The sequence below is a fragment of the Hibiscus syriacus genome, unplaced genomic scaffold (genome assembly GCF_006381635.1).
Source record: "Hibiscus syriacus cultivar Baekdansim isolate YM2019G1 unplaced genomic scaffold, ASM638163v2 tig00110392_pilon, whole genome shotgun sequence".
Lineage (NCBI taxonomy): Eukaryota > Viridiplantae > Streptophyta > Magnoliopsida > Malvales > Malvaceae > Hibiscus > Hibiscus syriacus.
In genome coordinates, this window is record NW_024062720.1 from 1438757 (window position 1) to 1453422 (window position 14666).

Consider the following 14666-nt stretch of genomic DNA (forward strand, 5'->3'; position numbering starts at 1 on the left):
TTTTTTTATTTATTCAATTCATAATTCATTTTAAGTCTGTTTTTTTGTTAAATTTGAATGACATGTTCATATACCACTATAGAACATTTATGTAACTTCAATTCCAATTTTTTTACTAAAAATGTACTCTTTTTTTTATTGAGTAACTTAACTTTGTATTTTACTTAATTTGATCTTTTGACTGCATTTTGTTACAATTTTTTTTATTTTTATCAATTATTTGACTCGTTTATACTCTCATTAATATTCTACTCTCAAAATATATTTTTTAAAATATAATATTATAAATATATTTTATAATTTATATTATATTTGATATATTAAATAACATTATAATGTGAAAAGAATATGGAGAAATATATATCTTATATGGTTACAAAAAGTAGAAAAATTGAAATCCAATCCTTACCATAATACTATAAATAAATATAATAAAATTTGTATAAAAACTTAAATAACTCGATTTGAATTTCTTAAACTCTACTTAAAAAATTAAAAGTTAAATTTGTGTTATAAAATAAGACTCTTCAACTTGAATATCTCGATTTTTTTTTACTTGTTTTGACTTGATCAAATACTTATCCCTACCCCTAACATTGCCGTATAAAATACGAGTACTATCGTATTCATAGCAAATGAAACTTCACCGTATAGAAGACAAGTAATATCGAAATTGGTCCAATCCACATGCGCAACCCTTAAATAGATTCGAAATAGATGCACGACCCATAAGCCGCTTCATATAACTCTCCCCTACTTCCTTGAACACAAATGCATCGAAGGTAAACAACGTAATTATAAACTCGAAGAGCAGGGAAAGTCAATTATTATTTATTTATTTATTTATTTTAGCTTTTTTTGAACTATTTATCATATATATTTTTTGCTGGAGGTGTACGATTACAGAATATATTTACAACATTGGATATGCGTATGTGTGTGTAGTGGTTCGATCTGGTATGAAACGCGTGCGAGATCTGTTTGGTGTTGTTAATTCGGGAGCCCAACTGCGCCCGTATTGATGGTTGAAAATTTGGAACCAAATCAAATGAAATAAAAAGGAATTTTCCCATTTTCAATTTCTCAGAAAACACAAATTTAAATCATGAAAACGCAGGCCTGGGTTGGGTTTCGGAAGTAGAATTGGAGATTGGATTGGCATTTGGGTGTAAATGACGGGCGGAGGTGAATTCAGCGATCAGAGGCATCTCCTGAGATCCAACAGCCATAAGGACGAAGAATATGACAACGAGGAAAATCCCAATGACTTGGAATCTCAGGTGACGTACAGCAACAGCAATAACGCCGGCATCAATGATCTGATGAAGTATTTTGGGAGGGGGTTCTCCGCCAGGCGCATAAGCTTCAAACGGCTCGATAGAGACAGAGATAAAGGCAGAGAACGTTCGACGCCGTCTTCGTTATATCATCATCAACATCATGGTCACCGCCATTCTTACGATGGGGATACCGCTGATCATCTGGGAGATAGCGCTCCCCCCGAATGGGCTTTGTTGCTTATCGGTTGCTTGCTTGGGGTCGCCTCCGGTTTCTTCGTGGCCGCCTTCAATAAAGGAGTACGTTTTGTCTTTTTTTCTCTCTCTAGATCTATCCTCTTGAATTTGCTATCCAAAGGGCTTAATTAGAGTTTTTGTTCTTCTCATTTGCCCATCTCAGCATTGTCATTCTACAAATGACATTCCTTCTATTGCTACCAAATGCAGCTCCTTTTGGGTTCTCATATCTCACCTTTGCAACTTTTGCTGAAACAAAGCTTTAGCAAAGCGGCAATGAATATGTGAAATTTTTATTTTTATTGATAGCTTACTAGGAATCATTTTAGTCTTTTTTGCCCATATGTTGAGAATGGCATATAATTTAAGTTTCCAACCATACATCTTTTGTTTCTTGAATCAAATTCCTTTGTTACTTCTATCCTTGCCGTGTTACTGTAAACTGCTTCCATTACTGGCTTTTATTGTAGCTTAAATAGAGAATAATATGGTATTAGTCAAAGTAGCCATTGTTTTTTTTAATAGAAAGTAGCCAATGTTGCTTCAGTTTTTTTTTGTGCTGAAATTGCTGTGTATTGATGCATACCATTACTCTACCAGGTTCACATCATACATGAATGGGCATGGGCTGGGACTCCAAATGAGGGTACTGCTTAGCTTCGTTTGCAGAGACTGGGCGATACTTGGCATCGGATTCTTTTGGTACCAGTTACTGGAGGTGTTATTGTTGGCATGATGCATGGTTTACTTGAGATTTTGAACCAAATAAGGCAATCCAGGTCTTCAACAACAAGGTTTCAGTTTGGTTGCTGGGGTCTTCCCCACAATAAAGGCTATCCAGGCTGCCATAACTCTAGGTACAGGTTGTTCTTTAGGTCCAGAAGGCCCCAGTGTAGACATTGGAAAGTCATGTGCCAATGGGTTCTCATTAATGATGGAAAACAACAGAGAAAGGAAGATTGCTCTTGTGGCTTCTGGTGCAGCATCTGGGATTGCTTCTGGTACTGTGTGTTATTCAAAGTTTTCCATTTCTGTTTAAGATTATTTTTTGCCCAAAATAGCATGTTGATGAGAATGCCTTATCACTTTGGTTGTTCACATTAGTCCGTGGGTTTATTATTATTATTCAATGTTATTGAACGGTGAACACTATTTTCAAGTTTAACAGAACAGCTCCAAATTATGGGGTGATCAGTCATATTCATTTAATTGGTCAATGGTCTTTTAGCTATATTTATGAAGTGTGCAGACTAGACATCTTTGGAAAAATTGAAATCAATACATATACTGATATTCATGTGTTTTCATATTGTTAGAGCAGGTACTGTTTCTCTAGTCTGTTGTCTGGAAGAGCTTGGTCCTGCGTACTTAATCATGTATGGAAATGCTTTGCAAGGCAATTAAACAGGAACTAGCGTCTTAATAGTCCAGGGTATCATGTCATTTGAAGGATGACATAACTGAGTGATGCTGTGCTAGGGTGTGGTATAACTCACTTACTGAAGTCTCTTACAGACTACTGCCATTAGTTAAAGGAACTTTTCTTCTCTAATAATACTAATATGAAGCAAGCTGGATTTAATGACTTGGTCAAATTCCTTTATTTAGCAAATGAATCTCTATTTTGTCATCTTCCACTCAGCCCCACCCCCAAAAATTAACACATGGCCCTCTAGAGCATGCTAATCCGAACTTTTCTAGACTTACTTCCATTTTTAGTTCTGGCCTTGAATTTGATTGGCATAAGCTTTTAAGCTTCCTTCTGATCTATTAATTTCATTTAGGGCTATATGCCATTTCTAGATTGATTGATAAAATGTTCCAACTTTTCTCCCTTCTTTCCAGGTTTTAATGCTGCTGTTGCTGGTTGCTTCTTTGCTATAGAAACTGTATTAAGACCTCTATGTGCTGAAAACTCACCTCCTTTGACAACTGCAATGATTATTTTGGCTTCTGTTATCTCATCTACTGTTTCAAATGCTTTACTTGGTACAGAATCAGCCTTCACTGTGCCATCATATGATTTGAAATCTGCTGCTGGTATTTCACCTTCTTGCAATGAATTTCTTTTTATTTTCAGGATTGCAGTTTTTTTTTGTACTTGTATGTACTAGCTTATATTTCTTGATGTAATTAAGCTTCTGGTAGTCCTTTCAAAAGTAATTTGTTGTCTAACAGAGGAGATTGATGAATGTGCTGCTCCATTAATCTTGAATTAAGATGTGCTTCTTGTATGTGAATTGTTAATTGCAGTTACTTTATGTTTTGATTTCATGTCCTCATTACAATTTTATTTTTTTTTAAAATTCAAAAAGCGCATTTGCCTTCAAATATTTGACAGTGAATGGCCAATTTAGTGTGTAATTTCACCATGCATTATCATTTCCTGGGGCATAGACTTGTGGTTGTTTGACTTTTTACCTGAATAGGTAAAACGTGCTTCATGTGTTGTACTAGGAAAGATATGATTAGGAAGGACTCCATATATGGGGAAAAATAACATATTATGATATTAATTTTGCCTTGCAGAGCTACCTCTGTATCTGATCTTGGGGATACTTTGTGGCGTTGTAAGTGTAGTCTTCACTCGCTTGGTTTCTTGGTTCACAGAAGCATTTGAGTATATCAAGGAAAAAATTGGACTTCCTACTGTAATCTGCCCTGCATTAGGTGGTTTAGGGGCTGGGATAATAGCTCTTAACTATCCTGGAATATTATACTGGGGCTTTACAAACGTCAATGAAATCCTACATACTGGGAAGTCTGCATCAGCTCCTGGAATCTGGTTGCTAACCCAACTAGCAGCAGCCAAAGTTGTCGCCACTGCTTTATGTAAGGGGTCTGGGCTTGTAGGTGGCCTTTATGCACCGAGTTTGATGATTGGTGCCGCTGTCGGTGCTGTATTTGGAGGCTCAGCTGCTCAGCTTATTAATTCAGCTATTCCAGGCAATGCTGCCGTTGCACAACCACAAGCATATGCACTGGTAAACTTTTAATGGGGAGTTATTTCACAATTACTCTTGAGCTTGGTAAAATCCTGTTCAATTTTATATAAGCTGGTTTGAATACATTCAAGTTTCTACTGTAGGTTGGAATGGCTGCCACATTAGCTTTGGTTTGTTCAGTTCCCCTAACTTCAGTTCTTCTTCTATTTGAGCTGACAAAAGATTACAGGATCTTACTTCCTCTCATGGTAATGTTTTAGTTTTCTTGATTGCTTTTTATATCTTCAGAATAAGCAGTATAGAGAATAGGGGAATCTATGAATATACTTTTTACTATTTTTTCAGTCAACCTAGCCATTTTTAGCGAAAAGAAAAAGTAAAAAGTTCCAGTTTAACTGCAGCCCAGCTTTATTGGACTTAATTAGTTTTCCAGTTTTGTGACCAAGAACGGAAACATGTTATGCACTGCTGGTTTAACTGAAGTCTAAATTATGGTCTTCTTTGTTTTATGTTTTAATACAAGAGTTCTTTAGTATTTCCTGTTTTTGCTGCTAGTGGTTTAACATTGTCTAATTATTTACCTCTTAATTTTTCTTCTTTTTCAATTTGGCATATAGGGGGCTGTTGGATTAGCAATATGGGTTCCTTCAGTGGCTAACCAGAACAAGGAGACTGAAGCATCTGATACGAGGAATTCATCAAGAGGATAGTCTTCTGTTTCTGCTTCTGAGGAACTCTCTGTCATAGAAAAGGCTGCTGATCTAGAAGCACTAGATGAAGATACGCTTCTTGAGGATCTTAGGGTATAATTCTCTCTTATTTAGAGAAGTTTTTTCAAAATGATCAAGTTTCTTGTTTCAATTCATTGTTCGAGCTCCTCATTGGTACTCTCTTATTTGAAGTTGAGTTTCCCAACTTGATGAATTCCTTATTGTTTGTTGTCAGGTTTCTAGGGCCATGTCAAAGAAGCTTTTGAAGGTGTCAATGGCTGTTACTGTAAAAGAAGCAATGAAAAGTATGCACGACGGACATCAGAAATGTGCGGTTGTGGTTGATGAAGATGATTTTCTGGAGGGAATTCTTACATTCGGTGATATTAGACGGTATCTGTCTAAGAAGCCTAGTGATGTCTCCAATGGTGATTCAACAGATCTGGATGTATGGGATGCCAACCTTCTCTCTCCGTCTCTCTCTTCCGCTCGCTCTTTCATGTTTTGAATAACAAACAATTAAACCATGCATACAGGCGAACACATGTCTTGTTTCCTCTGTCTGTACAAAAGGGATAAGCTATCGTGGACATGAGCGTGGAGTTCTAACCTGCTTTCCAGACACAGACTTGGCAATTGCCAGGGAGTTGATGGAGGCTAGTGGAGTAAAACAATTGCCGGTGGTGAAACGTGGTGGAGAGCCCCACAAAGGAAGGAAGCGGAGAGTCATTGTCATTCTTCATTATGACTCAATCCGGAACTGTCTCAGGTTCATATTTACGCTTCAATCTGTTATACAATCTGTAGTATATATAGAGGAGAAAAAAAACCATGAATGTGGTTTTAATTTAAATATTTATCGTTGGTTGTCCGTGCCATTGTGATGCAGAGAAGAGATAATTCACAGGAAGGCATGCGCATAGGAAGGATAATCAAGGGGAGATTGTAAATGCCAACGGCCATTAATTAAAGGCGTCTGTATCTCTCTCTTGGCCTGCTGCCTGCAAACCACGTATATAGAGATTAGAGCAACGTAGAATCAAATTGTTGATGCCGTGTTTAGAATTATAATTAAAATTGAGTCTCCATATCAGGCACTGAATGTTTTGCTGTGGATCCTTTGATGTAATTTGCAGGCCAAAATATATACACGTATAGTATTTATAAGTGCTTTGTTCATTAATAAAAGAAATTAGATTTTGGGACTTATTTAAAACAAATCAGGACTAGTAGAACATCATATTCTGTAAACATAATTATTTGAACTTAAAATTTCTAAAAAAGAATAATAATTTATTTTATCAATGAGATCGCTTAATGAGTTATGAGTTTATATCCAAGTTAATCGTTAGGCTAACGAAAACACTTGATTGATATTCTAAGAACTTAGATAAAATGTTTGAAGATTAATTTAGACTTGGCATTTATATATATGAGGCTGGACTGGGCTTAATTCTCATTTATATCTTTAAGCCTAAGAGAGTCCAAATCAAAATTCCAACTATATACAAATAAAATAAAATTGCAGGAAAGCAAAGCATCGACTGAAACTGGGAAGATACAATCAAATATTGGAATCAAAGAATGGCGTCATCGTCGAGCAGCGGCCTAACCTTCAAGCTTCATCCTCTTGTAATCGTAAACATCTCCGATCACTACACTCGGGTCAAGTCTCAGATGAACTCTCATCCACTCACCTCCACCTCCACCACCGTCAACGGCGTCGAACACCAACAGCAAGCCCCTCGAGTCTACGGATGTGTCATAGGTATCCAGAGTGGTCGCACCGTTGAGATCTTCAACAGCTTCGAGCTTCTCTACGATCCCTCCACCAACTCCCTCGACCGCACCTTCCTCGAGAAGAAACAGGAGCTTTGTATGACCAAGACTTTATTTCGTTCTGTTTCTTTCTTCTTTTATTGGTTTTATAATTCCAATTTATTTTTTTCCCTTTGAATTTATTTTCCAAGATAAGAAGGTTTTCCCCCATTTTTATATTCTTGGATGGTACTCCACTGGAGCGATGCCCAGGAATCTGATATGCACATTCATAAAGCTGTATGTTTTCTCAACCTCCCCATTCTTTCACAGTTATAGATGCATATTTGATTGTGTTGCTTATTGTTAATTTTTTATTGCTACGGTGAGGGGTCTGTCTTTCCACTTTTATTTGTAACTAATATCTACCAAAGGAACTATGGTATTGCAGTACTCGGTTGTCTCCTATTTTCTTTGTACAATGCGTTTGTTTAAGAATTTCTCCTTGTTCATTTGTTACAGTTGATGGATATTAATGAAAGCCCTCTCTATGTGCTTCTCAATCCTACAATCAATCCTGCCCAAAAGGATCTTCCAGTCACCATTTATGAAAGTGGTTTGTTTCTGTTTCTCTATATTTCATTATTTTAAATTAATCAATATCGGCCCTCTCATTGTCTCCGGATTTTTGCATTGAGGTATCCTATGTGCTATCATACGTAATTTTAAAGTTTAAAGTGTAGTTGTGTTATGTTTGATTAGCTGTCTGTCTAATTCGTTCCTTCATTATTGTTAATACATGCTTCGTTTTCCAACATGAGATATACATTCTATATTTGCTAATTTGGTCATGTGTTAACTTTCCTTTATTTAAAGAAACTATCTTGGAATGATAATCCCGATAGGGTCACGACCTGAAAATCTTGTGCAGTTTAGGTGGTTTTAATAACCTTTACAGTTCCTAATTATTCTTTGGTGATGACATTTTTATTCATCCTCCTCTTGGTCTTGTCGACATAAAAGAACTGCACATTATAGATGGGATTCCACAACTTATTTTTGTCCGATCAAGCTACACAATTGAGGTTCATACTCACACTTCCCAAATTTCCATTCTTATCTACACAGTTTTGTTTTAATTTTCACCGATTGGAATTGCTGAGGTTGTTTCTCTCTCTTTTTTTTTTTGGGGGGGGGGGTTGGGGGGGCAAAGACTGTTGAAGCTGAGAGGATTTCTGTGGATCATGTTGCCCATCTAAAGCCATCTGATGGAGGTTCAGCAGCAACTCAATGTAAGCTCGCATTCTTCTTTTCCTTATTGGAATTTCTGTGGAAAGTAATGATCTTCCTTGACGGAAGCCTTTTTAGTTTTAACTTTTCTGTAATTGATGATTACAACTGAGCTCTTTGTATTTGTCATGCAGTGGCTGCTCATCTTACTAGTATTCATAGTGCAATCAAGATGTTGAATAGCAGAATTAGGGTGCTTCATCACTATCTCGTTGGAATGCAAAAAGGTATGAGTCCATTCCTTCTGAATGTAATGCAAATTAAATTTATCATAATGCATGTGACTTTTCAAAAGTGGTTGAAAGATACCTGTTTTTTCTGTGTTGAGCGTGGATAAATGTTTCAGGCATGGAGAATACTTCAAAGTAAATTATGATTTTCTATTTCCATAATAAATTAAGACTAAATTTGACAAATTGTTATGGATGTAAAAAGTTATAAACACTACCATCTTTAATTGTTTTTATGACTTTTTATCAGAAATTTCCCATTTCTTATTGGATGTTGTATATATTACTTATAGAGGATAAGCCGAGAAAAAATTGACTATTATTATTTGGGCTATTGTGGACTACATGGCCATGAATTAGTTCTAATATGTTCTCCATTTCAGGTGATATTCCTTGCGAAAATTCACTATTAAGGCAAGTATCAAGCCTCCTCAGAAGGTTACCTGCCATCGAATCAGAAAAATTTCAAGATGACTTTCTGATGGTGAGCTCTTCTTGACCATAAGAAAGTAGTGATTTTTTCTGTTGTGAGGATGATTTGGTTTTTGTATCATACTTTTCTTTGACACAATCAAAAGTGTGGTATCTTAAAATGATCAACCATCCCCTCAACTTATTACTCCCAGAGTACCATTTCTTGTGGCTACCTAAGTTCTGTGTACGGGAAGATTTGAAAACGCAACCTACCTGTAGAAAGTTGGCAGAACATTTGGTCATGTTTCGGTAATAGGATCTTCTAAAAATTTTGTGATTTCATAGTAGTTTGTTAGAGGTAGAAGACTCGCGGAAGATGTTTGTTGCATGTTGAAAGATATTTTTCGTTCTAGTTGGCGAGTATGTTGGAAATAGAACTGGTTTAGATCTTGAGTCTGGACAGTTCGAAATTCACATATTCTACATACATGCATTGGTATTGGTATAATTATTTCCTGCTTCAAAGCATTTGTTTTCTTTGGATTTAGCAGCCTTCTTTTTTAGGATTTGCCTGTCAATTGTTTAATCTGCTGAAACTTTTCTTTTGAAATTATTCACAGGAATACAATGATACCTTGTTGATTAGTTATCTTGCAATGTTCACTAACTGCTCTAGGTAAGGGTTATGTTCATGTGCCATCTTTGGCTAAAATGATTCGATATTATTATTATCATGTTGATGACGATGATGATGATTGCTTTGCAGCACAATGAACGAGCTAGTCGACAAATTCAACACTGCTTACGATAGGCATAGTCGAAGGGGTGGACGGACTGCTTTCATCTAAATACGGTTATTGTTTATTAATAGGTTGGATTTTTGTTGGAGAGGATGGTGGTGGTGTTTGTGTTTGCAGTGTTTTAAAGCCTCTCGAGTAAGGTAATAGTAATATGATACGAGTAGGGATATTTCTAATTCCAAAAGAGATGAATGAAGTAGTGCTTTGCCATTACCTGCATATTTTACCATTTATAAGTCCCTCTATGTAGGGATTATATCAATTTAGTCCCTCTAGCATAGACTGGTTTAAAGTAGCCCCTCTTCTAAATTATCTTAACCTTCTTGTCCTTTTCTAATTAGCCGTCGCCAACTTGGGTTGCAATAAATTAACAACAGAATGCGAGTGCAAGTGGAACGGAACACTAACTATTATTGCAAGAAGATGGGGCAAAACCCAACTTTTTCCCTTCCAAATCAAATTCCCACAAATAGTTCTGTTGCATAATATTTCCAATTGTAGATAATCCAGGAAACCCTGCAGGTGAAAACCCAAGGCACCTAATTCCACCACCAGCATCAATGATATAGCTTTTCCAGTGTGGCTCGAACCGAGCTCCATCTTTGAAGTGAATGATCAATTTCGGCACCAAAGTCTTATCGAAGCCGGCAGTAGCATTGATGCAATATTCCATTGGTATTGTATCCAACTTCACCCGTTGGTACTTAGAAACCGACTTTGTAAGGACTTCCATCACCGTTCGGTACGCGGAATCCACTAGTCTTGTCAAGCTGGTGCCGGAATCGATGATCATTCCACCGCCTTGTGTCGTGTCCCACACTTTCATAGGTATCTCCAACATTTTGCCACCGATGGAGATTCCCTTAACATTTACAGCGTAAAATGAAGGGATGGCGTCGAGTTCCAGCCTGGTATAGCGAGTGTTGCCCAACACTTTCACTTGGTTTCGACGTTTGCCGAAGGTGAGGTAATTGGTGACGTTTAAGTGGCTGAGATGATCAACCAGGCAATAAGAAAATCTTGCACCGAATTTCTCTGCAGCATACGTTGTGAAAGAATACTTTGTATTGGATATCCCCAAGATGCCATCGATGTGGCCAATTGAGGCTTTGTAAGAGTTAGTGCATCCAATTACCACGTTACGGAGCCTCGTTTTTCTACCATTGGTAAGACCAACAGTTATGGTCTCGTTCGCTAGGACTCCCACTGCTTCTGACCCATCTACATAACTGTTTCAAGACAAGTAAAATTAAATGGGAGAAAAAATTCAAAAAAATTGAAAATTAATTCGAATCATAATGATATTTTAAAATAAAAATTTAATAATTTATTGACGAGAGAAATGAGATTGATGTGATTTTTGTATGATTCATCCATTTGATTTAGACGGAGAGCTTCTATAAATTATTAAAAAGAAAATGGTTAAAAATGATGAAGGGTGAATTTTGAGCTCTCTCCTCATCTTTGCTTGTACGTGTATATATATCACTAATACCAGATAATACATGGCTAGTGTCAATCACAAGGTTGATGATTATTGATGGATTGACAGGTAAATAGATCTAACTATTAGGTAATAGATTTAATTGATAAAGGGAATGATAGTAGTCATAACTACAATTGATCCAAGGATATAAAACTCTAAAAATTTCAAAACTCGACAAGCGAAAGAATAAAAAAAATTAGCTGACCCTATTCCCATATGTAATGGGGTAAGAGGGAGGTAGGGTAGTAGGCTGCCCCCAACACCAGGTTGAGAGCAGCTTTCGTGGAAGACTTCCTTTATGAATTGCCCTCAGTGAGACTCGATCCCACGACCACGAGGTTAAGATCCCACGCAAGCGAAAGAATAATAACAAAGATGCATTAAGAGATCAATAAAAAATATAAGAAAAACTCAAATTAATCGGAACACATGTATCCATAAATAAAAGCAAACACAGTTAGCCAGTACCACTAGGAATTACTGGCATTCGCAAAAGCGTGTCCCATTCCAGGACTTGAATGTCCTGTTTTGGGTGCCAAATTATTTGGAGTCATGTGAACCTTACCTACAAATAATAACTATCACCAACACCGTTGTGTAGGATGGGCTAATGCATCTGCAGCTGGCCAGGCAGCCTCGTCAGTTAACTCTACCACTCACCATTTATTCTCAGATCAATAAATAATCTATATACTCTATTATGTCACCATAACTGTAATTCAGCTAGAAACGTGGCCGAAGATCTCACTCGCCGAATCCATAGTAACTTTGGGTGGGGTTTAGCCTTGTCTAATGCATTTAAAGCCAAACTACAAAAGAAGCAGTGAACCCTAAATGCAAGCTATTAACTCCCCAACAGCATTTACTTTAGAAATGCATTTGCCGACCATTTTTAGGCTTTGGTTTTGTACATAAAAAACAGGTATGAAGAGAGAACCATTCAAACCAGACACTTGTGATGTCCGGAACTTATACTTGTATACGACACTCGACCGAAATATTAGGTCAGTTGTTACCGACATTGGATTCTTAATGCAGCATCAGGGATGAATTAAAATAAGTCTACAAAGATCCCGTATCATTGAAAATTTTAAATTATTATATAATTTAAATATTATTTTATATTTTTTTATTAATAATTTATTTTCCCAACTTAAAATTTAAGACGAAGAAGTTAGGTACCTGTAAGCATAGGCACAAGGAGTGAGTGGCGTAGGGCATGTTGTGAGAGTGAAGGGGCTGGCAACAACATCACACATCTCTGAGGCGCAAGGGATGGGGCTAAAGGAAGAAGATGAAGGAGCATGGAACACCCTATTTCCCTTCATCCTCCCCTTTCTGCTACAATCACCACCACGTCCCGAACATCCATAGCGACAACTCACCCACGTCAGATCGCTCCCCGTGTCGACCACCAACCGGAACTTCTGCGACGGAGTCCCGATGTTAAGTGTCGTAAAGTACTGCGCTATCGCGTAATCTACAGCCGAGGCGAGCGGCATTTCGGTGGAAGCCGAGGCTGAGATGGCTTCTCCGGATCTTCTTCGGGTTTGCACTCTGTGGGAGGCGATACGGTGGCGGATAACGTCACGATGGAGAAGGTCCTCGAGGCGTTCTTGCCGAGTTTTAAGCTTGTTGTTGGTGAACTGAAAAGCGTGCCTGTGGACTAACTCTAATGTGAAGGAATCGGAATTTTGGTGATGCTGCATTTTCTCGACATGTTGCTGAGCTTCAACGGTGGAGAAGAAGACGATCAAAGGGAGCAAAATCATCAGTTTCCCCTCCATAAGTTTATGCCCACTGAGAAACCAAACAAGGAGAGGTCGAGAGAGGAAGGGAAATCTACAGAAAAAACGTATAGATAAGAATATATGGTTTAAATCTGGCATTAGTATACTATTAGGTTGTACTTGCCTCTTGTAATAAATAGCATATACATATATATATATATATATATATATATATAGCTTGAAGCCTTCAACCACACACACAGTGTGTGTGAATTTTCCTTCTAATTAATAGTAACTGTCATATCCTCTTGTAGTTTATAGGGTAAACTAAATATTTAGTCATTAACTATTCCTGCATTGTTATTTTGATCATCCAACTATTTTCTTTCAAAATCATACTTGATGTTATCTCTTGGTTCCATTTTGATCATCCGCCTTTGAAAAATTAAAGTTAATACTAAGTTATAATCATAAAGTAATATCATGTTATCATTAAAAAATTAAAAATGATCACATCATCAGTTATATTTATTTTTTAACAATGTAACGTTAGATATGATTTTAAAACGTAACGTTCGATATGATTTAAAAAAAAATAATTGAGTAACCAAAACCAAAAATATTGGAATAGATGAGTGACTAAATATGTATTTTACTCTTATTTATAATATACTATAATATATTCATATTAGAAATCAAATATTTTTTTTTAGAAATTAATTTTTGATAAATTGTGGTTGACCTTTGTACGTGTAAGTCTAAAATTATAAATCAGATTGTAGAACGGAAGAAACAGTTGGTGGAATTTGTCAGAAATCAGAAATATTAAAATAAGATTATAAATAAATAAATAAATAAATAAAAAATAGACTAAAAAATCAGTACCAGCTAGCTGGCTGCCTGCATGTTAGTTTGCATCTCTTACCTACTATAAAATTATTTCTGTCAAATTAAGCCTATAAAATAGATTATCAAGTCTATAATTTTATTCTAACGTTAAATAAATATAAATAAAGTTATCTTTAATTAAATCACGGTTAAGTTCTACATTTAATTTAAAAATATTATAGAAAAAAACTAATGCTTATTAAATTTTGAGTAACGTTTTTTAAATTAAAAGATGTTCCACTCATAAATGACTATATTGATACTTCAATTAATTAAATTACGAGTTTAATGAAAGGCATTGTAAATGCATTGTTGTTTAACATATAACACGTCTTTAATGAAAGACATTACGATATTATTAATTTCATTAACAAGTCGAAAAAAGTAAGTTGATAATGAAAAGAACTTGCTCATAAATACAGAGATTTTGTCTAAAGTCTTTTACAATAAATTTTTTTCGAACAAATTTTACATAAGAGAAGACAATGAAAATTTTACTCTTAGGCCGGTTTGTTTCACATAAAATATTTTCTTTATTTTTTAGTGTTTGGTCGGAAGAAAAACATTTTCTTAATCAATAAAATTTTCTTTTTATTTTCTAAAAAATGACTTATGATTTGATTTTCCGAACTTTTTTTAAAAACGTTTTAAAATTGGACAAGTATGAGTTCTTAAAGGAACAAGGGGTATTGAAACTAAAATTCAAGGACCCAAAGAAATTTGGGTACTAAAAACAAAGTAAATGTCTCTTGTAGGTGTGTGGGAGCAATGGTGACAAAAGTGAAGAAATTCAAATGCTATAGCCACACAAAATGAGGAATGAGTAACCTCTAAACTTAAATCTTTTTTAATTTTACATAATTGCTTGCCCATTTTGTTTTATGCATGCATGAGTTGTTGA

At 35.9% G+C, this 14666-nt stretch overlaps 1 protein-coding gene and 2 pseudogenes across 1 annotated transcript; 2 read left to right on the forward strand and 1 right to left on the reverse strand.

Moving 5' to 3' along the window:
* Positions 1-1172: 1172 nt before the first annotated feature.
* On the forward strand, positions 1173-6326 carry LOC120123297 (annotated as a pseudogene).
* A 359-nt stretch (positions 6327-6685) lies between these two features.
* Positions 6686-9995, forward strand: LOC120123299 (annotated as a pseudogene).
* A 31-nt stretch (positions 9996-10026) lies between these two features.
* LOC120123298 (aspartic proteinase NANA, chloroplast-like) lies at positions 10027-12949 on the reverse strand. Its single transcript, XM_039142215.1, has 2 exons — positions 12330-12949; positions 10027-10890 (listed from the first exon to the last, which is right to left on the reverse strand). The coding sequence occupies exons 1-2, from the start codon at positions 12932-12934 to the stop codon at positions 10065-10067; spliced, it is 1431 nt and encodes a 476-aa protein (XP_038998146.1). The 5' UTR covers positions 12935-12949; the 3' UTR covers positions 10027-10064.
* Between the last annotated feature and the right edge of the window lie 1717 nt (positions 12950-14666).

Excerpts from the sequence above, each read along its gene's own strand:
- LOC120123298 (XM_039142215.1), bottom strand. The coding sequence starts at position 12,934 with ATGGAGGGGAAACTGATGATTTTGCTCCCTTTGATCGTCTTCTTCTCC. Across the intron at positions 10,891-12,329 it reads CCTTGTGCCTATGCTTACAG|TTATGTAGATGGGTCAGAAG; the intron begins GTACCTAACTTC and ends GTCTTGAAACAG.